Source organism: Pollicipes pollicipes, unplaced genomic scaffold, assembly GCF_011947565.3.
Source record: "Pollicipes pollicipes isolate AB1234 unplaced genomic scaffold, Ppol_2.1 Scaffold_1600;HRSCAF=1878_pilon_pilon_pilon, whole genome shotgun sequence".
NCBI classification, from domain to species: Eukaryota; Metazoa; Arthropoda; class Thecostraca; order Pollicipedomorpha; family Pollicipedidae; genus Pollicipes; species Pollicipes pollicipes.
In genome coordinates, this window is record NW_023595962.1 from 9,249,090 (window position 1) to 9,274,974 (window position 25,885).

General features: G+C 57.2%; 1 protein-coding gene across 1 annotated transcript; it reads right to left on the reverse strand.

Annotated features, from left to right (window-relative positions):
• Window positions 1–25,885, reverse strand: LOC119091809 (elongation of very long chain fatty acids protein 6). Its single transcript, XM_037214697.1, has 4 exons — window positions 25,462–25,885; window positions 24,963–25,124; window positions 5,020–5,130; window positions 1–3,958 (listed from the first exon to the last, which is right to left on the reverse strand). The coding sequence occupies exons 1-4, from the start codon at window positions 25,782–25,784 to the stop codon at window positions 3,709–3,711; spliced, it is 846 nt and encodes a 281-aa protein (XP_037070592.1). The 5' UTR covers window positions 25,785–25,885; the 3' UTR covers window positions 1–3,708.

Here is a 25,885-nt window from a genome sequence, read left to right on the forward strand (position 1 = left end):
AACTGAACGAACCGTTTATTGTGGACCACACATGCGCTGGAACCGAAGGCGACGAACACAAAACAAATGGCACGCGCGCACCCGCCTCGAACAGGCGACCGACCAGCGTTAGCTTGCGGTCGTCGACCGTCGCAGACCGGGAGCCCGCGGCAGCGGAAGCGACACCAGGCGACCCCAACGGCAGGCCGATGGGAGGTCACACCACCGGCCAGATCGAGAGTCACATTAACATCGCGGGAAAACGCGGCGCCGAAAGAACGGGCATGCGCACGTGAAACAGGTTTGCCGCACAGGTTCCGAAAGTTCCACCACTGTGTCATTGTTAACGGCGCCGTCCACGCTCCGCGGGTAGCTAGGCGCGGGTCTGGAGCACTTCCATTGCGATGAGGGCGCACCCAGCGGCTCGCAAAAGCAACAGATGGAGCGAAACCGCTTCCTGACTTCGAGCACACGCTGTCTCCACATGACAGACCGCCGCCGCAGCAGCACGGCTATCCCTCGCGCGCTGCCAGCCGGACCAGCCGGGGGCAATATCACGCGCGATCAAAGGGGAAAATGGATAAAACCCTGCAAGTCGGGGACAATCTCACACATGAAGAGAACGAGGAAAATCGATAAAAGTGGCTTATGACTCTGCCCATTCTGCCAGGAGCTGCAGAAAATATATTGACTGGCGCAGTCGCTCCAAGAAACCGACGGGCCCTGCTGGGCTCTCACCAGCGTCGACATCTGCGCGTACACTGGAAAAGCGCAAGTACCATAAACAGTCGCCAGGTGGCTAAGGGAGCTGAACACCAGCGCATGGCGGTCGGGAGGACCACGGGGGAACCCCGCCACAGACGAATACAGAAACTTAACACTACTGTACAACATGATTCAATGCCTTCGCTCTGACGGACGTGTGCGGAACATTGGACACATCAGGACAGGTACCAAACAGGCACGGCACAGGCCGACAGTACTTGAGATAGCAATTTGGCGGCGCAGAAAAAAGAAATGAGCGTAAAACATAATTCGGCGGAGTTCAGTCCTTTCGCTGAGGTTTGACATTTAAAATTACTGTCATATGAATTCAGCAGTCTAACTGATCAATTGCATTTACCAATGTAGGATAATTTCGGTCCCGCACAGTGGCGCTCGCACACCAGAAGCTGAACGGAGCGGCAATGTGCCAGCCCTCCGCTGGGCCTGCGAGCCGGCGGTGCAGGCCACCACGGTGAGTGCAGGCGCCTACGGGTGTTCGGTCAGCGCGTGGAGAGTCGGGGCGGCGCCGGGCCGTGCCCGGCCCGCGGCGGGGATCGAAAGGATGCCGAGGCAGGCAAGACGAGGGAGGGCGCGAGCGCCAGGGACGGAAAGTCCCGCATCCCTTTCTATGGTCCAGGTCCAGGCGAGTTTGACAAGCAGCGACAGTAACCCGCCCACGTCAGCACTGAAACCTGCCTCACGACCTCGGCCGCGTACAGCAATCTGCGTTTAGCAGAATCCACCCTGAAAAGCTTGGTCTCACTCAGCTGAAAAGGGAGCAGCGAACCATTTATCGCCATGCAGATGGACATTCTGTCATGCTGCAAGCAGCCATAACTGTACACAATAGGGTGACATCTATATAAAGTCTTACAAGTTTTAAGTAAGAATCTATACCACGCAGACTTCACGCACACCCGAGACTACGCGAGCCTCTGTAAAGAAATCTAATGTAAGCGCTAAACGCAGCTTAATTGTCCGGAATATTGCATCGTCTACAGGCGACAGCTTGATGTCATGGCAGTCCAAGCCCAGGCAGTTCTGGGATAGCTTCACAGCACGCTAGTGAAGTGACGTCACTATCGGAACCTCTGCCGCGGTCCCCGTACCTGTGGTCCGAGCCCACGGCCGACCCCACCCCTCCCCCTCCTCTCTCGAGACCTACGACACCATGGCGCCGGGCCGCAGGCCAACAGCGGCGTGTCGACACTACTGCCACCTGTTGGTGATACCAACGGCGTCAGTGCTGCCGGCGGTCGCTAGGCCTCGCCCCGACCACACACGAAACCGGAAAGCCTTTGGCGCGATGCCAGAGGCGTCGTGTGGCACCTAATGCGGCGTCTTTGATCAGGATGACAGGGTAGCTAGACGATGACCATCCACTTCAAAACACACGAATCATTCTTACACGTAGATTTCAAAATGAAGGAATGAATGAAATAAAATGGGTGAAATGGACCCGGAATTAATGGAATGGACACCAGCCCAGCCAGTTCCGCGACGGACGACCGCCTTGGAAAGTCTCGCGCAGTTGTAAGGGAAATGACGGGGAGCATACACACAACAGGAAATGACAGCTCTCAGCTGTCATTTTGACAGCCGAGAGCTGTCATTTGTCAAACAGCTACAAAATAGCCATCTGAGGTACCGCGGGCCGGCCAGGAATGGTCTGCACTACGCCAGACCTTGATGCCGGTCCTGGCTAGGCCGAACCAGAGCACACGCGGCAAACCAACATATGTACAAGTAGAGCGTATCGCAAATCGCAGATACTGTGTGCGCGAGATACTCCAATGTGTGTAATAGAGTGGCTACACACTTGACCTGTCTGGGGCCTGGTATTGGTCCTGCCTCGAGTCCATTCCAAGACGCCTCAGCTCCGCATGCTTCCCAGAACGCTCACCAGAGGCCCGGTTCGACTCACCAGAGGCCCGGTTCGGCACACCAGAGGCCCGGTTCGACTTACCAGAGGCCCGGTTCGGCACACTAGAGGCCCGGTTCGCGTCACCAGGAGCACGGTTCGGCACACCAGAGGCCCGGTTCGCCTCACCAGGAGCACGGTGCGGCTCACCGGAGGCCAGGTTCGGCTCATAAGAGGCCCATTTCCTCCCACCCAAGTCACACATACATTGACGGGCCCATCAGTCCACCTGCGGACCCGGGTGCGCACAGCCCACCCTCGAGGGAGCGGAGGGGAGAGAAGTGGAGGGGTCAATGTACGCGTGATGTCCAGCCGCGGATGGCGGTCACACCTGAGCGGTATGATCCGGCTAGACTAGGACAACGGGTCCACGATGGTAGCTACCGCGTCCGTAATTGTGCCAGTTGATGACAACCGTAATTGTGCTAGTTGATGACAACCGTAATTGTGCTAGTTGATGACAACCGTAATTGTGCTAGTTGATGACAACCGTAATTGTGCTAGTTGATGACAACTGGAAGAGGTTTACAGACTTTTATCACGCATGGGACAACGCAGCATGGAACGTTGCTGCGCGGGCAAAATCACACGGACAAAATCACCTCTCAGGGTCGATAACACAAAATTATTTCACTAGGAATAGATGCAGTGCAAGCTGTGAAAAGGAATGTGTGGGTCCCGCTGCTCGTGCCTTGTCTGAGTATGGGAAAGCTAACAAAATAAAAGCTTAAATCTTACCACATTTCGAAGCAACGCAACTTTAAAAGCTAAACTTGAAGTGTGAATTAACAATAATGTTAACTAGACATACCGCCAACCCAAGCATGCTAGATTTCATGCATGAAAACAGGACACAACCATCCAAAATCATTTGAGCAAGTATCATAACATGATTAACGTCTACCTATGCAAACAAAACGTCGCATTTCTCATGACAACGTCCGAAGTTTTTCGAGACTCAAAAGGAAACTTAAACGGTTCGGCCATCAGGAGACCTTGAAATCTATCCCTCGGCTGCTATCGCCGCCTAGCGGTCACCAGCATCACTCCAGCTTTTTGGCGGTGCCGCTGGCAGCAGCTCGCCCCGGCTTCTTCTTGCTGAGATAGGCCTTGTTGAAGAAGTGTGCGAAGAGGACGAAGTAGCTGAAGTACATCATGAGCGAGAGCTTGATGTTGAGATCCGAGACCTCGCACTCGCCTCCGTTGGACTTGACGTGGTAGGCCCAGAGATTGACCAGACAGCCGACCACCATCTGCGCCAGCTGCGAGGCAGTGATGACGACCGAGATCCACCTGCGGCAGGGCAACCAGTCACCGTCCTGTCTCAATGTGCTCACCATCCTGCCGCGCCGCGTCCACCGTCTCGTCTCCTGGCCGCCGTCCTGTCTCCTGGCCGCCGTCCCGTCTCCTAGTCGCCGTCCCGTCTCCTGGCCGCCGTCCCGTCTCCTGGCCGCCGTCCCGTCTACTGGCCGCCATCCCGTCTCCTAGTCGCCGTCCTGTCTCCTGGCCGCCGTCCCGTCTCCTGGCCGCCGTCCCGTCTACTGGCCGCCGTCCCGTCTCCCAGTGGTCATCACATTGGTCGGCAGCGGACGGCAGTGTCAGGGTCGCAAAGTTCAGCCATTTAGGTGCCAGGGAAACCGCCATTTGTCTTTGCTATTGCACACGTGCTGGCTGTTGTTCCTCCCCTTGCTCACGATCGACCAATCAGCATCGAGCCGGATGGCAGTCAACCCTGCGACCATGCGGCCCCGGGCAAGGCAAGCCAGGCGGGCAGGTCAGGATGTGACGGATGACAGAGGCCAGACTGCCTGATTAATGTTAGCTTCTCTGGCACCCAACTGGACGAATTTAGCCACGCTGTCTAAATCTTTGAGGCGAGAGCTGACCAGGAGGCAGACCGGGATCACACACGCGCTGATAACTGTCACGGAGCAAAGATAACAGCGGGAAATGACGGACCGGCCGGTGGCGATAAACCGCAGATTGGTGCGGAAGGGCGGGCAACGCAAAGACGAAGACCAAGAGTCATCAGCTGGAACACCAATGAAGAATCAGGACGCTTCTGAGCAGGAATGAAAGGATAAGAACGACACGGAGCCTACTGTTGCGGTAATTCATACAATGATACAAATTGCCTCACGACGGTGAGATGACACAGACGGTGTAGATGTGACAGACAGATGACGTGAATAACCAACTTAATGGCTCATGAAGGCAATTGCAAAAACTGCGAAAAATCACCCGCCAAGAAAACCGCTGACGTCATTGCATCATCACAGTATTCACCATGGCAACGAGGCAAAGCGTGACATCAAAGCAAACTTTGCGCGCAGAATCAGTGACCTTCAGCTAACCTTGGCACGCGGTACCGGAGCGCCTTGAAGGCGTAGTAGCTGTACATCATCGAGTGGACGAAGTAGTTCATGCTGACGAACCAGCGGGCCGTCACGATGAAGTCCGAGAAACTGTAACGGCGGGGGAACGGCATCAGCCAACAGTCTGTGTCGTCAGCACACGGACAAACATACACACACCTGCACGCACACGCACACACACACGGGACGGTGGATGAATGCAATCTTTACCCAGAGATATACCCAGGGATCCTTTTCAACCCCCCCCCCCCGCCGTCTTTTACCTATGGTCATCAGCGCACGGACCGGGGTCATCAGCAAATGACCTGCAGTCATCAGGATATGACCTCGCATTATGAGCACGCGGCCCGGGGTCATCATCACACCGCCTGGGGTCATCCGCACACGTCTGGGGCCGGTCAAGCGGCGGCACGCTAGGCACTCCGTGACCCCTGCCGAGGCCGTTGGTGGAGGGCCGCCGGTCGCGCAACGGCCGGCAGACGGTCCGGCTGCCGCAGACAACGGTGCCGCAGACAGCGGTGCCGCAGGCAGCAGTGCCGCAGAGAGGTGCCGCAGACGGCGGTGCCGCAGACAACGGTGCCGCAGACAGCAGTGCCGTAGGCAGCAGTGCCGCAGAGAGTGCCGCAGACAGCGGTGCCGCAGACAGCAGTGCCGCAGACAGCGGTGCCGCAGACAGCAGTGTCGCAGACAACGGTGCCGCAGTGCCCGGCTAGCCTCCAGTGCCCAGTTGCTCGCCTTTTTTTGGGAAGGGTAATGCTTCCCAGCAAATGGCGAGTCAACGGCTGCATAGATCAAATCCTTGATCAACGATTGGTCCGTCTTGCCGGCTTTCACGCTCATTTCCGTCCGTCAGACACCAGGTTTTTTTCTCAAACATATCTTGAATCAAGCGTTGAAGACACCGGCCAGCTCAGCCTAAACAGCACTTCACCCTTCACACGCGCTGGGTGGTGCTAATCGTTGGGTATGTCATGAGCGCCGACGCGTGTTAAGCGGGACGCCTCAGGCGGAGTCAACGCCCCGCCGCTGAATAATACAGGCTTCCCACCCCCCATCAGCGCCGCCCCCAACAGGCGGGCCAGCCGTGACCGACCGGCAGCTGCTGGGGCAATCTTCGCCGCCATCAGTCCACATGTAACAAGACACGGACGGAGCATGCTGTCGCTGGCGGCGGCGGTGATGCTGGTCGCACTGTCGTCACCCCCCCCCCCCCCCCCCCGTGGGGGCAGCGTCGGAGTCGGTTTGTCATCACGGGTGATTATGGCGTCGAAGGTGGTAACGTTGTCAGGCGTGTGGCAACAGCTTCTCAGGCGTCGCCGTTTAGCAAATGTCGGATGTCGTCAAGTGCAGAAACAGTGTGAAAGACGGCGTCGCTGTTGCCGCTTCAGGAACGGGTTAGAAATGGCAGCCCGATGCGAACTCGAGATAGTCCAGCAACTTCAATACAAATTGTGTCGGATTACAGATGGTGATCCGGTAAACCGAATCACTATCTGCAATCTGACGTATACCTCCCCCCCCCCCCCCCGGTGTAGGACCTCGGCTGTGCCGGCGGCACAAGTGGGACCCTGGAACTACACCCCACTGTGCGACGCGAACCCCGTCTCCGGCTCTGAATTCCAAAGCTGGCCACATGGATGACGTCTAGACAAACCTCGGTGAACCCCCTGACCCCACGTCCATTATTCACACCGATCGCCCAACCGCAGGCGGGAGCCGGCCCCACAAGGGACTGTCGCTGGTGCAGCCCGGTGGTGCAGCAGGTGGTGCAGTACGGTGGTGCAGCGCGGTGGTGCAGCTGGTGGTGTCGCCCGGTGGTGCAGACCGGTGGTGTCGCTCCGTGGTGCAGTACGGTGGTGCAGCCCGGTGGTGCAGCCCGGTGGTGTAGCACGTGGTGCAGCGCGGTGGTGTAGCCCAGTGGTGCAGCTGGTGGTGTCGCCCGGTGGTGCAGCCCGGTGGTGTAGCAGGTGGTGCAGCGCGGTGGTGTAGCTCAGAGGTGCAGCTGATGGTGTCGCCCCGTGATGCAGCCCGGTGGTGCAGCCCCGTGGTGCAGCCCGGTGGTGCAGCCCGGTGGTGCAGCCCGGTGGTGTCGCCCGGTGGTGCAGCCCGGTGGTGTAGCAGGTGGTGCAGCGCGGTGGTGTAGCCCAGTGGTGCAGCTGATGGTGTCGCCCCGTGATGCAGCCCGGTGGTGCAGCCCCGTGGTGCAGCCCGGTGGTGCAGCCCGGTGGTGCAGCCCGGTGGTGTCGCCCGGTGGTGTGGCCCGGTGGTGCAGCCTGGTGGTGCAGCTGGTGGTGTCGCCCGGTGGTGTCGCCCGGTGGTGCAGTACGGTGGTGCAGCCCGGTGGTGCAGCCCGGTGGTGCAGTACGGTGGTGCAGTACGGTGGTGCAGCCCGATGGTGCAGCCCGGTGGTGTCGCCCGGTGGTGTAGCCCGGTGGTGCAGCTGGTGGTGCAGCCCGGTGGTGCAGCCCGGTGGTGCAGCTGGTGGTGTCGCCCGGTGGTGCAGCCCGGTGGTGCAGTACGGTGGTGCAGCCCGGTGGTGCAGCCCGGTGGTGTCGCCCGGTGGTGTAGCCCGGTGGTGCAGCTGGTGGTGCAGCCCGGTGGTGCAGCCCGGTGGTGCAGCTGGTGGTGTCGCCCGGTGGTGCAGCCCGGTGGTGCAGTACGGTGGTGCAGCCCGGTGGTGCAGTACGGTGGTGCAGTCCGGTGATGCAGTCCGGTGGTGCACTCCGGTGGTGCAGTCCGGTGGTGCAGCCCGGTGGTGCAGCCCGGTGGCTCCTGTGGCGTCCTGTTGCTGGGCCCGCCGCGTCGGCGGTCGCCGGACGGGGCCGCCGCTGGAATGCGGCGCCCCTCCCCTTCCCCCTGTGGTCCGGGCAGCGGGCGGGCGCCCCGGCTACCCCGCATCGACCCGTCTGGCCGGCGGGCCACACGCCGCCGGGTCACACGCCGAGCAGCCCGGCCGACACCACCTGACCAGGCTGGGTGGGGCCTGCCCGACGCCGGTGCATTAGCCTCGGGGCTCCACACACGCCGAGCAGCCCGGCCGACACCACCTGCCCAGGCTGGGTGGGGCCTGCCCGACGCCGGTGCATTAGCCTCGGGGGCTCCACAAACGCCGACACCGTTCGCCGCCGGTGCTGAAGGAGGGCTGATGGTCTGGGCGCGGCCGATGGGATGGACCCCCGAAACGGAAAACATGGCACTAGGATATGGGGGATTTAAAACAGCTTGGAGTCAGAAAGGTCCTGGATGCTCTGTGCTGTGAGGATAGGGCCGTCGATGCCCGGCGCCGGGCTGCTCGAAAGGCTTTATGATGTCGATATATACAGTCTAACAACGTGTGGTCTTCAAATGTGTTGAGGCGTGCGGTATGCTACATCCCAGTACGGAGGGTAGACTTGCTGGTGCACACAATGCTTGGAAGGAAATTTCCACTTTCAACTTTATATTAGATAATTGGAAATACCATTTTTTCAGTTTCTACACCCATTCGACTATCACGTTGACGGTTGAGGATACCAAAACATCGCTCCTCGCTCATCGCTCCAGAACAAAGTTGGCCTAACGTTATGCTACATGCAAGCATAACGCTAGGCCAAGTTTCCCGATCCATTCGGCATTTTTCGTTTTGTCGACAGTCCGCCCCAATCGTTAACACACTTGTGCCGAATTTTGCCCTTGCCACGTGCCAGTGGGGCGCGTGGGAAGCTGGAGTCCTGTTAGCGCACGGACACCATGACCCATACAAGGCCCGCCCAAATCTCGGGTTGTCCTGCTCCCGTCCCTTCAGACCACACCCGCGTCCCATCTCTCGTCAGCTGTCAGAGCCGGCACAGACCGAGCAGGGTGAGCCAGTGAAGCGACACACACCGCAGGCTCCAGGGCAACATCAGCATCTGCACGCCTCCCACGTCATGCACCATGTTGGAGCGCGGCGGCGGCGGCGAAGGCCGAACGGCATCCGGCCAGAGCGGGGGGGGGGGGGAGGGGGGGGGGGGGCGAAGGGGTGGAAGCTACAGCAGCGAGCGGCAGATCTGTCCCCGCGCAACAGCCCAGAAGCCATCGCGCCACGCCATCAGCGCCAATTATGGCACAGCGTCTGCTCATGCCGGTACGGTCGACCGCAAACCGCAAACGTCTCCGCGCCCCAAGCCCTCGGCAGGTTTTGGCTTCGAAGGCGGTCTTTGTCGCCAGAGTTTTCTCCTTGATCTCAGAATAACAGGGGTTACTGGATGCTCGATGATTGTGAAACTACGCTGCGGAAAAAATCAAATATTCCAGAAATAGTACCACTGTCAAGTGCGTGAGAAGTTACTTAAAGCCAATAATAAACAAAACGACCAACGAAAATTAATACCTCCTCCAGTTAATGGTGGGAAAGCTATCAAAAGGGCATACGAACTTATACCCAAAACACTTTTTTAACATTTGAGATGACGAGGCGCTACGCGTAATAACCATCCATGCAAAAAATTGTGCACGGGAAACTGACGTCACGACAAATACATCCAATGCTCCCTTGAATGCATCTATTATTCTATAGCCTTGGCCGTACCTGACGCCCATTAAAGCGCCGGTATCTGCAGTAGATACCACAGAGCACTTCAGCCGAGCGTGCGGGGCACGTCTGAGCCACTCCAACCTATTTCGGAACCCATCAGAACAGCGCGCTCTGAAGCCATTGGGCTTGATGCCGTTTGATCGCTACTTCGAACTTTGAGCCGCCGCGGCCGGTGGACGCTGCCTCTCACCCAGATTGGGTCAGCGCCGTTCGGCGGTCTCCGGGCGCCTCGATGCGTGGCCGGCAAAACTCACCCGCGTGTTCACGTGGTGACCTCTCGGGAGGAGGGGGGGGGGGGGACACGCGACCTCCCCGTAGCAAATGTAGTTCATGTATTCATATGTCCGCACGTCAATGCCGATAGAAAATCGCGGTAGGCACGTAAAATAGAACTAAACCGGGAAGACGCGATGCTCTTTAACGTCTTGTAACGAAATTCCCTGAGCAGTATCAAACTTTCAGTTGTGTCCCGTTCCCTCCCCCTTCCCCCCCCCCCCCCCCGCTAATGCAAAATCCATCATACGCCCCTGGCTACATTCGATGCAGGTCGTGTGCTACCCAGCCAACGCGCCGGGCATCGTCGATCGCCGCTACAGCCGGGCCTGCGGAGCGCAGCACGACGTCGAAGGCTGGTCCAGGTACGTCAGAACCGTCGGAGCATGGCGTAAACCCCGCAGAGGCCCGCCACAAATCGGCTAGAATCTCGACCACGCAGGCTGCCAGCGCGCTTAATACACAGACGCTGCACGCCTGCCGCAGGCTAACACAAGCCCACGGTCGGCTGCGTGCTCGCTCTGAGTGCCACGTGCCAGCCGACACAAAGTTGCCGTTCGGCGCCGAATGGACGCGGCGTTATGCGGTCGGCGAGCCCCCCTCCCCTCCCCCGCCAGCGAATGCCTGGCATGATTACGCCAAACTAGACCGCTCAGCCCCATGCCGCACGTGCACGCAACATACCCCACCGCAATACACCGACGGAGCGCCGCCGGCCGCTCGCACCCGACCACCAGCGTCAGCAGGTCAAGGCCAGTTGGCTTACGCTGTTTCAGGCTCCCCCTCCCCCCCACGTCTGTCCGGATTGCGTCACGGCGTTGGGAAGACAGGCGTAACAGGTTCGGCAAGACTCTTCTACTTCCTGTAGCCTGGTCGGACCGGCGGCGGATCACGCGCGGGAGCACGGAATAGCCGCACCTGCAATCCTGCGACAACCATCCATGCACGGGACAGCTGCACCTGCAACCCTGCAATGGCCATCCATCGTTCCTGAGCCCCCTCGTCCTGTCTTGACAGTCCTCCCCCCCCCCCTCTGTCGGCTGCTTTCATCGGCGCACATGTGATTGGCAACCTTCGGGATCCTGGAGGGGGCCCTACACATTTCCCGGTTTGGCAATAGTGGCGCGATTCCAGACACGGTGACCTCCTGACCTCCTTTGACCTCCAGGACAAAACCCCAGTCTGCACCTGTTGAGCGGACATCCGGACAGACAACGGCACAAACGGCAGCGCATGCCATGCCATTTCATCAATACGACAATGGTCTAATACGCCCAGCACTAGTCGAACTACAGCGATGTACCTTGACCTCCATCAGATTAGCGGGCAATTACACTACGCGCCTATCGTCTGGTAAATGACATGAAATTACGCCACAAACAGATCTTGTGAAAATACGAAAACCGAAGCAAGTGATAGCTTATCGAAAACCGGCTATAACATGTTAATTTTCGCGCTTGCGCATATCTTGATATAGAAACGTGGCCTCATCGAAAACCAGTATTAATCCTTGTAATAGGGATTAAGACAAGGCCACTTTCGTTCAAACTAGACCCACCACTTTGGTCCGAGATTACAAACATTCCTCACCTCGAACATCTCGAGGGGTCTTCAAGGTTCAATTCTATCCGCGCACCTTTACAAGCGACATCTGCCTGCCGCAGATCGTGTGGACGGACGCGCCGAGCCTTTTGCCAGCCACTTCCGGCACATTCACCTAACGACGATGCGGAGCCACCCGACCGGGTCAGGTGACGGGTGCTGTCCAGGCCAGATGACGGGTGCTGCCTATGCCAGGTGACGGGTGCTGCCTATGCCAGGTGACGGGTGCGGCCTATGCCAGGTGACGGGTGCCGTCCTGACCAGGTGACGGGTGCTGTCCAGGCCAGGTGACGGGTGCTGCCTATGCCAAGTGACGGGTGCTGTTCAGGCCAGGTGACGGGTGCCGTCCAGGCCAGGTGACGGGTGCTGTCCAGGCCAGGTGACGGGTGCTGCCTATGCCAGGTGACGGGTGCCGTCCTGGCCAGGTGACGGGTGCTGCTCTGACCAGGTGGCGGGTGCTGCCTATGCCAGGTGACGGGTACCGCCCTGGCTGCCTCTTCCGTGTCATCCCCCGCCACCCATCATCGCCTGACCGGCTCGAGCGTTGCCCCACCAGCCGGCCACGCAACCGGGGCGATGTCGCCGGCCTGGAGCCGGGGCCGGGGCCGAGGGCTAGGGGTCGGGGCCGGAGGCCGGGGGCCGGGGGCCGGGGGCCGGGGGCCGGGGGCCGGGGGCCGGAGGCCGAGGGCCGGGGGCCGGAGGCCGGAGACCGGAGACCGGAGGCCGGGGGCCGGGGGCCGGGGCCGGGGGCCGGGGCCGGGGGCCGGGGGTCGGGGGCCGGGGGCCGGGGGCCGGGGGCCGGGGGCCGGGGGCCGGGGGCCGCGCCGCCGGCCTCGCCACAGACGCCGTCGCCGCTGCCGCCGGAGCCGGAGCCGGAGCCGGGGCCGGTGTTGCACACGGCACGCCCGCCAATGCCGGTGTTGGCTCACTAGAGTCGGACTTATGGCAGGAGCTGGCGGTGTGGGACTGAGGTCGGGGCTGGGGAGCGACACCGGTGGACGCTGAACCGGGGCTGCTGGGCTTGGGGGGGGGGAGAGCAGGCCAGATGGGGGGGGGGCGATAAGCCTGCGGACGACAAATCCGGGAAAAGTGCCCAGGCTGGACTTCAGTTAGAGCAAAACCGGAGCCTTTAACCCAGCGCTACTTTGTATAATCTGTTTAGGAAAAGTAACTCCGGAATGACGCCACATTTTTTGCTTTCAGCTTTGCGCCGGTTCTCCATCGTTCAAAACCCCTTAACTGATGGTGCAAAGAAGCAAATGAAATACAAGTGACTCAGGAGAAGGCAAAGGTGCACGCCAACGGTCAAGGGGTCACGGTGTTCATCGTCCAGAAGACAACATCCAGGACGAATCTGGTAGTTTTTCAGGCACCTCTAGGAAAACAGACACCTTACGCGAGCGCAAAGACAGAATGGCGATACCAAGACGTACAAATGTCGATAAGACCGCACTTATAGCCTTATTCCTCGTACAGTGACCAGGCGAATGGAGAGATAAAAGTGCTGACATTTCGGCGAAATGCCTTTATGGAAACGAATATCTGTGATATTTGTTTCGATAAAGTGATGCCGTCGAAATATCAATACATCTATCTCTTCTTCTCCCAGATATCCTACGAGAAATAAGGCCATTAGTACTGTACGATCTATATGCATAATGGTCCTCGCAAATATATTAACAGCCGACGTAAGTACAAACATCGTATAATTCGTCGGTATCCTGCCAATAACACCGCCATCCAGTCCTGCCGAATGAATTGTAACGCCCAGCCACAGCCGTCAATATCTATATTCAAGTCCTATCGATCACTCCTAACGCTTAGAACCACCGAACTTTCGCTCGTTCCACGGGCCTGGTGCCAGGTGAAGTGGCACTGGGCCTCCCCGCCGGGACTCATCGAAGAGCATCCACAGGACGGGGACCTCCAGAGCCACCTGCACTTGCAGGCACCCAGGCGCGCATCGCTGCAGCATTTGTGCACAACTGTGCACAACAGTGCACAGTTGTGCACAAATGCTGCAGCGATGCACATTTGTGCACCACAGTGCACAGGACGCCCTCCCCGGCACCCAGCAAAGCTCGCGGCAAGCGCGTCAACCTCATCGTAACGTTCTCGATCTAACGCTGGTAAGTGAGCGACGTCACAAGTCAACGTGGAGCGGTGAGTGACGTCATAAGTACATGTTAAGATGTGAGTGACGTTATAAGTCAGCACGGAGATGTGGGTGACAGCGTAAGTCAAAGTGCGGCTAGCGCTCTGATGAGGCAATTCCCGAAATAATTTCGGCAGGTGCACGGCAGAAAGGAGACAACCCTCACGCCGCGCATCTGAACTAATTGACAGTCCACATGTCCCAATGTCGCATGCCAGGGGTGGAAATGGGAAAACAAATAGTGTTTGCCGTAGTGAGTGACCCAAACACACTGGCATCGCCCCACCTGGCGGACGCACCGCCGACAGCTGGTAAAACCTGCAGTCACACCGGACAGTCACACGGAACAGTAACAATGAACAGGAACTGGACCCACACCGAACGGTCACGAAAGTCATACCGAACAGTCACACCGGACGGTCACGAAAGTCACACCAACAGCCACACCGAACAGTCACACCGAACAGTCACACTAAACAGTCACGCCGAACAGTCACACGGAACAGAAACAATGAACCGGAACAACACCCACACCGAACGGCCACGAAATTCACACCAACAGCCACACCGAACAGTCACACCGAACAGTCACACCGAACAGTCACACTAAACAGCCACGCCGAACACTCACACTGAACAGTCACACCAAATAGTCACACCGAATAGTCACACCGAACAGTCACACCGAACAGCCACCCGAACACACACCGAACAGTCACACCAAACAGCCACGCCGAACACTCACATCGAACAGTCACACCAAACAGCCACACCGAACAGTCAAACCGGGCAGCCACCCAAACACTCACACCGAACACAGAAGCTTCTATCCCTCAGTTTCCGTCTGCACAGCACTTCCGTGTCTGGCCGGTCCCGACCTCTCACGGCACGCCGCTGCAATCTTCCCGTCACCACGGCTCAGCGTTTCGAGACATGTCAGTCCACATGGCACGTGGACCTTGGGAACCGGTCAGCTCTGACTGCAGCGGGTTTTTCAGCGCCGTCAGGTCGCGCGCCTTCCGCTGGCTTCAGTGCTCAGCTGGCGTAACTCCGAGCGGGGGGGCATGGATAGCAGGGGGGGGGGGGGGGGGGGCAGCAAACAAAGGCGGGATGCAGCGGTGAGAAGTGCAGCGAAATGAGCAGACGATGCTATTGATCAGTCGTGCTGACACCGCGGCTACGAGCGGCGGCTGGGTAATACAGTGTTGCTGTTTGGTATTGTCCAGCGGTTGTCTACGTCGCGTTATGGGTCTGACAGCGCCGCTGTTGCATTCACTACAATGTTAAGCTCGTAGACCGGAAGCGAGACAGTAAATGCAGCTTCGAATAACCGGTCACTCAAGCACGTTGCCTGAAAGCCGCACGCCGACGACGCCCGCACGGCGAATGTTGCGCATTACAAAGTTCATGCCCAATTGAGCCGATCTTAACGGAGAGCAGGCCCGGCTAGCCCGTGTGCTTCCAACGCTGGACACAGCTCGGTAACGTGTTTTTAACGCCGGCACGGGACTGGTCACCTTTACGCCGGCACCAGGACTGGTCACCTTTAACGTCCGCACAGGACTGGTCACCTTTACGCCGGCACCAGGACCGGTCACCTTTAACGTCGGCACAGGACTGGTCACCTTTACGCCGGCACCAGGACTGGTCACCTTTAACGTCGGCACAGGACTGGTCACCTTTACGCCGGCACCAGGACTGGTCACCTTTAAAGTCGGCACAGGACTGGCCACCTTTACGCCGGCACCAGGACTGGTCACCTTTAACGTCGGCACAGGACTGGTCACCTTTAACGTCGGCACCAGGACTGGTCACCTTTAACGTCGGCACAGAACTGGTCACCTTTACGCCGGCACCAGGACTGGTCACCTTTAACGTCGGCACAGGACTGGTCACCTTTAACGTCGGTACAGGACTGGTCACCTTTTACGCCGGCACAGGACTGGTCACTTTTAACGTCGGCACCAGGACTGGTCACCTTTAATGTCGGCACAGGACTGGTCACTTTTAACGTCGGCACAGGACTGGTCACCTTTACGTCGGCACCAGGACTGGTCACCTTTACGTCGGCACCAGGACTGGTCACCTTCAACGTCGGCACCAGGACTGGTCACCTTTAACGTCGGCACAGGACTGGTCACCTTTACGTCGGCACCAGGACTGGTCACCTTTACGCCGGCACCAGGACTGGTCACCTTAACGTCGGCACCAGGACTGGTCACCTTAACGTCGGCACCAGGACTGGTCACCTTTACGTCGGCACCAGGACTGGTCACCTTTACGTCGGCACCAGGACTGGTCACCTTTAACGTCGGCACAGGACTGGTCACTTTTAACGTCGGCACCAGGACTGGTCACCTTTACGCCGGCACAGGACTGGTCACTTTTAACGTCGGCACAGGACTGGTCACCTTTACGTCGGCACAGGACTGGTCACCTTTAACGTCGGCACCAGGACTGGTCACCTTTAACGTCGGCACCAGGACTGGTCACCTTTAACGTCGGCACAGGACTGGTCACTTTTAACGTCGGCACAGGACTGGTCACTTTTAACGTCGGCACCAGGACTGGCCACCTTTAACGTCGGCACAGGACTGGTCACCTTTAACGTCGGCACAGGACTGGTCACCTTTAACGTCGGCACCAGGACTGGTCACCTTTAACGTCGGCACAGGACTGGTCACCTTTAACGTCGGCACAGGACTGGTCACCTTTAACGTCGGTACCAGGACTGGTCACCTTTAACGTCGGCACCAGGACTGGTCACTTTTAACGTCGGCACAGGACTGGTCACCTTTAACGTCGGCACCAGGACTGGTCACCTTTAACGTCGGCACAGGACTGGTCACCTTTACGCCGGCACCAGGACTGGTCACCTTTAACGCCGGCACAGGACTGGTCACCTTTACGCCGGCACAGGACTGGTCACCTTTACGCCGGCACAGGACTGGTCACCTTTAACGTCGGCACAGGACTGGTCACCTTTAACGGCGGCACAGGACTGGTCACCTTTAACGTCGGCACAGGACTGGTCACCTTTACGCCGGCACAGGACTGGTCACCTTTACGCCGGCACAGGACTGGTCACCTTTAACGTCGGCACAGGACTGGTCACCTTTAACGTCGGCACAGGACTGGTCACCTTTACGTCGGCACAGGACTGGTCACCTTTAACGTCGGCACAGGACTGGTCACCTTTACGTCGGCACAGGACTGGTCACCTTTAACGTCGGCACAGGACTGGTCACTTTTAACGTCGGCACCAGGACCGGTCACCTTTAACGTCGGCACCAGGACTGGTCACCTTTAACGCCGGCACAGGACTGGTCACCTTTACGTCGGCACCAGGACTGGTCACCTTTACGTCGGCACAGGACTGGTCACCTTTAACGTCGGCACAGGACTGGTCACCTTTACGCCGGCACAGGACTGGTCACTTTTAACGTCGGCACAGGACTGGTCACCTTTAACGTCGGCACCAGGACTGGTCACCTTTAACGTCGGCACAGGACTGGTCACCTTTACGTCGGCACCAGGACTGGTCACCTTTAACGTCGGCACAGGACTGGTCACTTTTAACGTCGGCACAGGACTGGTCACTTTTAACGTCGGCACCAGGACTGGTCACCGCGAGACATCAGGCGCGATTTCTCCTGCTGTAAAGCATTGCCGTGGTGTCGGCGCCGGCCTCGGCCAGCCATGCGGGGGGTTAACGGCAGTACAGAAGCTTGGGATCTTGGGAGTTAACAGCGCCACATGAGTTTAGGGAACCCTTACGGAGCCAACAGCACCACAGCAGCTCGGAGAGCCCTTGGGGAGCCCTTGGGAAGCTAACAGCAGAGCACGCCGTCCACAGAATGTCTGCCAGCAATAAGCCTTTCATTATAACTGCAACAGTGGCGGCAATCCAAGCTAGGCACTGTAGCACTCGGTTGCGTTACGCGTCCAGCCGGCAGCAGGGTGGCCGCGGGACGAGATCGATTGTCACCGTCAACATATCCGATTTATGGCGATCACTTTTCCGAGACAGTTCTACGCCTCCGGCCATTGACATGAAACTCAGCCGTTGACGATTTTCCATTTCTCAATGGCAACGCAGAACTGTAATGGTGGTTATTAAGTTTGTCTTTTATCTGCATTTTATGTATTGAATACATCCCCAGTTAACATCATTTCGGTAAACAAATGATATGATTTCGTTGTTTGTAATTTCCAAAGAAATTATGTGATTTCGTTGTTTCTAATCCCATAGATGCTTCGGTGCATCTAATTTCATACATGTTTCACCCATATCCACTTCCATTCATTGCTTGTTGGAATTTTTGAGCGCGTCTTCTGCTGAGCTCAGTATGCGCTGGAACTGTGTTCTCATACTCCCTTTCGCAACAAGAATGGAACGCGCATCGGACGTCTCGTTTTCCGGTGCAGTGTAATAACCCCGTCCGCTGCATATTGGTGCTCAGCAGGCCGCCAACCTGAGCCACGACCTGAAGCCGACCTGACCTGAAGCTGTCTTCCAGGAGCCGTCATGCAGTGGTCGCGAGCTGCCCCAACGTACGCAAGCTCGCGCACAGGGCGGCGCGAGCACCACCTCCCCGTGTGTTCTGCTGTCAAACGGCCGCCACAGCATCCCGCAGCCAAACGAAGACGGTATTCAAACGAGCAGAACGACTTCACGCACGGCTCACGCACGCACGGCACGGTCACGCACGGCACGGTCAAGCAGACTTGGCGTGACGGCGGGAAATCCAATAAGCTGGGGGCACCATCCGTCGATTCGTCCGACCATCGCCAGGTTCTGGGACGCAGGCAGCGGCGAGCAAGCCTCGTCCCTACTCGTCCGAGGCTACACGCTCGTGCGAGGGCCGGACAAGGCGTAACGACTGCTGGCAAGCTGCCAGGAATGGCCGCCCATCCATGCCGCGCCCACAGGGCTTCCGGCGGCTCCTGGGCACCGCGGCCGATGGGCGCTCTCAATGACACGCGCTCTGCCCCATCGGTCATGTGATCTCGCCGGCCACCGGAGCCGGCTTCTCGGCCACCGGAGCCGGCTTCTCGACTCCTCGGCTGCCCGAGGAAGGCTTCCGGCCGGGCCCGAGCGCAGTCAGCGCGGTCAGGCGCCCCGGCCGGCCGGGCCCGAGCGCGGTCAGGCGCCCCGGCCGGCCGGGCCCGAGCGCGGTCAGGCGCCCCGGCCGGCCGGGCCCGAGCGGGTCAGGCGCCCCGGCCGGCCGGGCCCGAGCGCGGTCAGGCGCCCCGGCCGGCCGGGCCCCAGCGCGGCCAGGCGCCCCGGCCGGCCGGCAGAGCTGTCACCGGGTGGCGAGTCGTCCGCCGCCAGACCCGTGCTCCGCCGCGGCTGTCACTGAAGGTGTGTCGGTGCTCGGGTACCGTCCTCGTTCAGACGTACTCAGCCAGCGCTCCGGCACTGCCTCCCTCTTGAACGATATATCGGGCCCTCGCGGGTTTCGATGTGATTCGGGGAAACTGACGGCTTTTATCACGGGCTTATCAGGGCTCATCCCTCGTCAACCAGACCTTTCACAAAAAATGGCCCGCATTCCACAACTAAGATACGATTTGAAGTGGGTAAACAGCGGTCTAAATAGCAAATTATCGGTACAAAGGCGCACCAAACAGTCAAACGTCTGTCGTAAGCGTTACGACACGCTCCGCGATTGGGTTACGCCGCGGCGGCATCGAGGTCGCCGGCTCGTTTTCGGACAAACTCCGCCGGCTTTGCGCAACGGCCACCGTCAGAGCGCGGACGGCCCAGCTCGGGCGGCTGCGCCCTGTCCACTGGAGGAGCCCGCGCCAGCCCCCACCAGACGTCAATAAACCTGCAAGTCATGCTCACGCAGCATGACCAGGTATGCGATGTCACAAGTACCGAGACCCCCCCCCCCCCTCCCCAACGGCGCCTTCCTGTTCGCCGGGGCCCCACTGTTCGAGCATGTCGTCACCGTTTCCCAACCGGACATGCGCGGCGTGCGCCACGCAGAGCGCAGACTCACCGCCGCCGTCCGCCACCGCCGGGGTCCCGAGCCAGCCTAGCTCAGAGCGGGGGCCGGCCCCGGCCGGGCGCGGCCGCGGACGGCCTCAGCGCCGTGCCGTCCGCCCGCCACCCCGGGGTTCCGAGCCAGCCCAGCTCAGAGCGGGGGCCGGCCCCGGCCGGGCGCGGCCGTGGAGGGCCTCAGCGCCGTTCCGTCCGCCCGACGCCGCCAGAGCGTCGACGGACGGCTGGGGCGCCTTAGATGCGGCGGTTAATCCGGCGCCGCACGCCTTCCGCGCAGGGAGCGGCCCGCAGCCGGACGCAGCGTGACGAAATCGCCTGCGCAAAAGGTGCCTCGGAGACCGAAATGTCGTTGCCAAAGCCCAGGCGGAGACCAAAATCGATGGAAACTTCAACGTTTCCATGAATGGATGACCGGAAAGAGTACAAACTTTAGAGCCAGGTCATCCGCACAAGGTGACATTTTCCATCAACAGTCTTGAGTTTTGACGGTGTGTCTAGCCGCCGCAGGTCCGTTCCCGCCGGCGCCGACCGCGGCAGCTCCCGACATCGGCTGGGACGCCACGGCCGGCAGCGGTGGGCCGACGCCGCCTGACACCCACGCCAGCGAGCGCTGTGAGGTAGCGTACCGCCGTGGGGATAACGCCGGCAAACACTGTTGTGTCACGTGAATAATAGGGTGAAAAGGCCGCTTGTCTCTTACCTTTAATCTTCCACCTGAAAAAATTTCCATTCAACAGACGCGCCATTGACGACAGCCGCGTGAACCCTTCGCCCCATGACCTCTTCTTCGTGTTGAAGCAGTTCCGTGTGGCAGCGCGGCTGCTGACCCCCACCCAGCAAGGTCTTTCTACAGCCTCACCCAACGACGCGCCGGGGGTCACGTTGCTATTGCCATATATCTGAGCATGGATGGCCTGATTTTAGGATAACTCTGCAAGGAATTGCGGGTACTGGCCATGGTCCACATCATGTCATGTCATTGTGACTTTCCGACGCGTTCAGCTGCTGGGGCTTTACGGCGTCATCTGCCTCTCACCCTGGCTGGAAGGGCTGACAACGCGGGGAATCAAACCCATACCTCTCGTTTCCCAGACGCACAGCGGTTAACGCAGACGCATTAACCGTTGCACTATCGGCTCCCCGCCATTGCCCCTGACTTTCGAGCACGTCTTATATTCATGCACAATAAGAATTCGTCCCGTCGGTGACCCCATTATCCCAATTGCTTTTCCTCTTTTTTTTTGCTCATCCCAAACGGTCTTTTGCGACACGATACCAAGGACAACGCGTCGAAGATTTCGGCCTCTGGGAAAGCGCCAATTCAAGTCCAGGCGAATACAACCGAATGTTCGGGATGTGCAGGACACCTAGAAAGTCGTTAACGCATGCTCGGAAGCTACCGGAGGGGAACACCGTCAAACACCAGACATACCATCACCTCCAAAGCCGACTATTTCTGTCTTGTCGAGATCCTGCCGAGGATTTCCCGAGTCCGCAAGAAATCCTCCTCTGATGGGGCCCAAAATAGTACCTGAAGCGCCCAGCCGGCGGCAACTTGGAGACTGGAATACCCTGCCCTTGGCTCATTCACGGACCGAACAGCTCGCTATTCAGTTCTTTGCAGACGACAGCTTTTCATCCATTTCCATTTCATTTCATCTTTTGTCCTCGCAATAAATGCCAACCGACGCTCCGTTGAACACGCCGTAAGCACCGCTCCAAATTGCACGTGAGCATTCACAGAGCTAGAGGTCACAGCGTACACCTCAATGTCACGCGGGGCCAGATACGCCACGTCTCTCTTCCCGGGAAGAAGCAGACCGCAAGACACCGCCGCCGCAGGGGCTGAGCGCCAGCGGCGTCACGGCGCCAGACGATCGGCGCGCACACACGGACGATATGGCACGACTCCACAACCCGGCGGCGCTTTGATTTGTGTTTGGTTTTGACAGCGTAGCGTCGGCTTCAGGGTCACACGGCGACACGGTCGCTTGGCTACAGGTTGTCGCATCACGGTTCCCACAGAGACGCGTGGCCACAGTCCGTAGCTGGAGATCGCGACACGAACACATGTATGATATACAAATGGACGGCTGGCTGGTGAGCCGGTGACATATGACAACTGACAACTGACAACTGCAGCCACGCCAGAAGGTTCGATCAAATGACAGTCGGCTGACGCGACACTGGGACTTCTGGTGCGGTCAATACAGACTGCTACACCAGGACAGTGTTTGGCGGAATTGCTGCAGTCAGGCCTGTCGCAAATTCCCTAAGGGGGTCCGTAAATTGCGTTACGCAGGTGGGGGAGGGGTTTTATGCGGCGTTACCGGAGCGTGACGAAAGGAAGGGAACGGTGTACCGCGTTCAGAATCGCTCAAGTGAGGTGACAAATTCTGCTGAAAGCTCTTGAACAGGACCTAACAAAACCTACTAGCGTAACTCAGGGTCCGTGTCGAGAAAAAACCGCACGTAAACATGAGAAGGAACGCTGGAAGTGACAAAAAATGCATGATAATGCAAATACGCCATGTAATCCACCATGCATATGACACAACGTAACGTGATATCATTCATGGACAATAATGTAAATTAGGAAAACATATTTAAAACAAACATACATTTATTTCCTTTTTCACCCAATGCATCATCAAACCATTCAGTAGAACCCATTCCGAACATCTCATCTATCAGACAAACAAACTTTCCGTAGTCTGGAGCCCATTTTACACCTTTTCAACTGCAGGGCACCACAAATGTCAGACACCAATTTCCTGATACACATAAACTTAACATCCCGAGACACTGTACCGGACAAGGTCGTCAGCCCTGCGGGTCTCAACATCGGATTAAAACACCATCAACATCCGAAAATATGGCAGCTCCAACAGCTGACTCACGCCCGGCTAGCCCAGCTCGCGCGGACGTCGATCTTTGCAAATACCCATAGTTCTGTCACGACGCTTCAGTAGCATATAGCACAATTCTTTATGACGTGTGCTGCTCATTTCAATGCCATGCCGAGGCGGCGCATGCCATCACCGCTGCAATATCACCACTATCCATTTTGGCGACCCATTATCCATACGTTATCTCCCCATTTGACTAACAGGCGCTCAGGTGCGGGTCAATTTGGCCCCCCCCCAAAAAAAAGTTTTCCGGAATGCTTTCCGAACGGCACGGTTTAGCCACGCCAAATTTTGCTAGCTGTAGAAAACTAAATAGATCGTTTTCAAAGCCAGGTCACGGGTTCTGCGAAGACAATTTCTAGGGAATCGTTCAATCTGATGCAAGAACGGAGTGTTAGACGAAGCCATCCATCTCTGAAATGATTTCGTAGGCAACACAACAACTGAATGAACAAATTTCATTGACTTATGGTCTGGTATCAAGGTCAGACCAAGGTCAAAACCCACCTGCTGTTACTCTAGAGCTTGCTGTATGGAGTAGTTTCTGGCGCTTATTTCGTATTTATTGATAACAGGAACCACGTTATACATCTTCCGTAGACTTCTTTAATTTCAGAATACGTCACTGAACTAAAATGGCCATCGTCAACTCTTTTGTTTTTAGGAACATGCCGCCCAGCGTAATCTCTGACGCTTATTCAAATGCAACTCAAAGTAGTATTGTATAATTTTGGTCACCATGACTTGCGAAGGGTCGAACAAGGCCACTGACCTTAAATGAGCACCAGTGACCTTTTACTTAGAACAGATATCTAGGTTCTGGGGCCCTTTGGATAACAACCTGGCTTTTGACCTCGTGCGACTTTATTTGACTTGCAGGTCATGACATAGGAGTGTGAAAGTCTTACGAAATGAGTTCACATACAGGCCAACACGCCCTGTGAAATGGTGTCTCTGGCTCTCTTAGTTTCTTAGATCTCAGGGGGTCAACTTGACCGCCCTCCGAGCGAAGGGTATTCAACCAGCCACCCGGGCGAGTGTTAGCAACGGAAATACAACACCTTCAAACCGCAAAAACTTCGCTGAACGGGGGTCAGAAGCAGGCCCAATTCCGGCGCCCAGGCCTCGCGATGACATGGGACTCGTGTTTACCAATGGAGGCGAAAACAGGCGATCGCCCCGGCACGAGTGTGGGTCGGTGTGTGCGGAGTCTCATGCAAGGTGTGCGCGAGTCATGGATCCATCCGCCCCGTTTCCGGGCGTTTTAAGGATGGCCAGTGCAGTCGCTGGCGTTCCATAAAAGGGACGTGACGACGTGCGTCACGTCTCATAAAAAAGGCTTGCTGTCATATCTCAGCACCCAGGCAGAGACGTGAGACGAGACGCGCGGAACAGGCCAGCGTGTCGTCCACAAACCACAGGACGATCTCAACGCCGCCCGACCCGTAGGCGCGTCGTTGCCAGGTCAAGAGCAGCTCATGCCACACGTTCCGAAACCGGTGTCAGATACAACACGGTGGAGCCTATGCCGGGACTGATCTGGTTATGTTAACTACATGGTTGTGTGATCCAGTTCGCTGTGTGCAATATCCATCCAAAATACTACGCTTTCCCACTTGAACTTTCACACTTAACGCTTTCATCAGTCACCAAAAACGTACATATATCATGTGCGGACGTCCTTAATCTGATAACCTTATTAACCTTATGAAGGAAAACTTCCGACGCACGGGGAACTCCTTTACGCATGGGTTCCCCAATGCAACACCTTCACTCACTCATGTTTATACATCATTTAGGTTGTGACATCAATCATGTTTGCTATTACCTTGCTGACTGCATGTCACAGAGTGTTTGATTGGTTGCAAAAATGATAATTATAATATCACATACTTTAGAATCTCAGTTGTCAACATGTGGATTTCTACAAATCTTGAAATGTCTCAATGTTTTCAGTATTAATATGTCAACTGGGGCCTAAAGCCCCAGTTGACATAGCCCCTTGTACTATTTGTTTCTTTCAGAAAACTGGACTGGCACCTCAGAGAGAACCACACAGAGAAACTGCTTGCATCTCATGCCATAAATGATGCCTTAACTACCACATACACCACAAATAATACCTACACCATCATTCCTGAGCTACATTGACAAGTGATAAGTAACCACCACCCCCCAGTCTGGGAATCCTGAAAATGGTCAAGGAGCAGTCTCTGGACTAAGCAACACTAGTCAATATATGTTGGTGATCGTTGGAAGAGATCTCATTAGATAGCTTGGTAATCCTGAGGCCTTTATGTCATGCTCATCTTGGCCAGACATTAGGTCCCAGTAGCTTCTTGAAAACTTGTCATCAGAGCCCCGCATCCCTATAACAGTTTCCAGCCATACCAGAGGCAAAATAATCTATGCACTAACCTGAACCAGGCAAAGATGAGGACGGTGACATGGTGGTACCAGTGCAGGAAGATCAGAGGCTGCTTCCGCAGCACAATGAACACTGTGTCAGCCAGCTCAGGAACCTTTGACATGGTGAACAGGTAGCACCAGAGGGCAGACACTGAGTTGTTGGGAACATAACTGAAAGGAGCAATACATTTTGTTAAAGGGGTGCAGCCAAGTTCCAGCTTGCAAAAGCCCTCATTGAGCCTAACATCACACATGCCATCTAAAGGCATGTTTCACACTTTTATAACTTGGTTAAAAGATAGGTAACTGCTTCCAGACAGCATAGGCACCTTGATTATACTATTCTGTAGCCCTATGTGTTCAATGCTGTTACAATACTAGCCATGCAAATTCATCAAAAATGTAACAATTCAATGTTATCATCTGCATCCATACCAATGGCTAGCAATGCATCAGGATCGGTGCGACCCAAATACAAGAGACAAAGCAAATATTCATGCATCCGTACCTGTGACCAGCAATGCAGCAGGAGTGGTGAAATCCAAATTTCTTCAGCACAAATAACAGCTCTGGCACGGTCCTCATGGTGCCGATAATGCTGAACACGGCCAGGAAGAAGTTCCACAGCGCCAGCGTGTTGCGTAGCTCGAAGCGGGGGCGCGACTGCATGTAGTGCTGTCCGCCGAACACCAGTACCATGTATATGCCTATGTAATAAAACGACATGTGCCAGTTGTCCTCCATCCACTGCCGTCGTTCAACCGCAGCGAAGTCCTCTTCGAACTTGAACACATACGTGTAGTTCGGCACGGTCATCGAGACTGCATCCATGGTTGCCGGCGTCGGATCGCCAACAGCTGCAGAAACACAGGCAATCTGGAGACACCGGCTCGAAGTCGAGGTACCGCCCCCAACTATCCCCACGCCCTGCC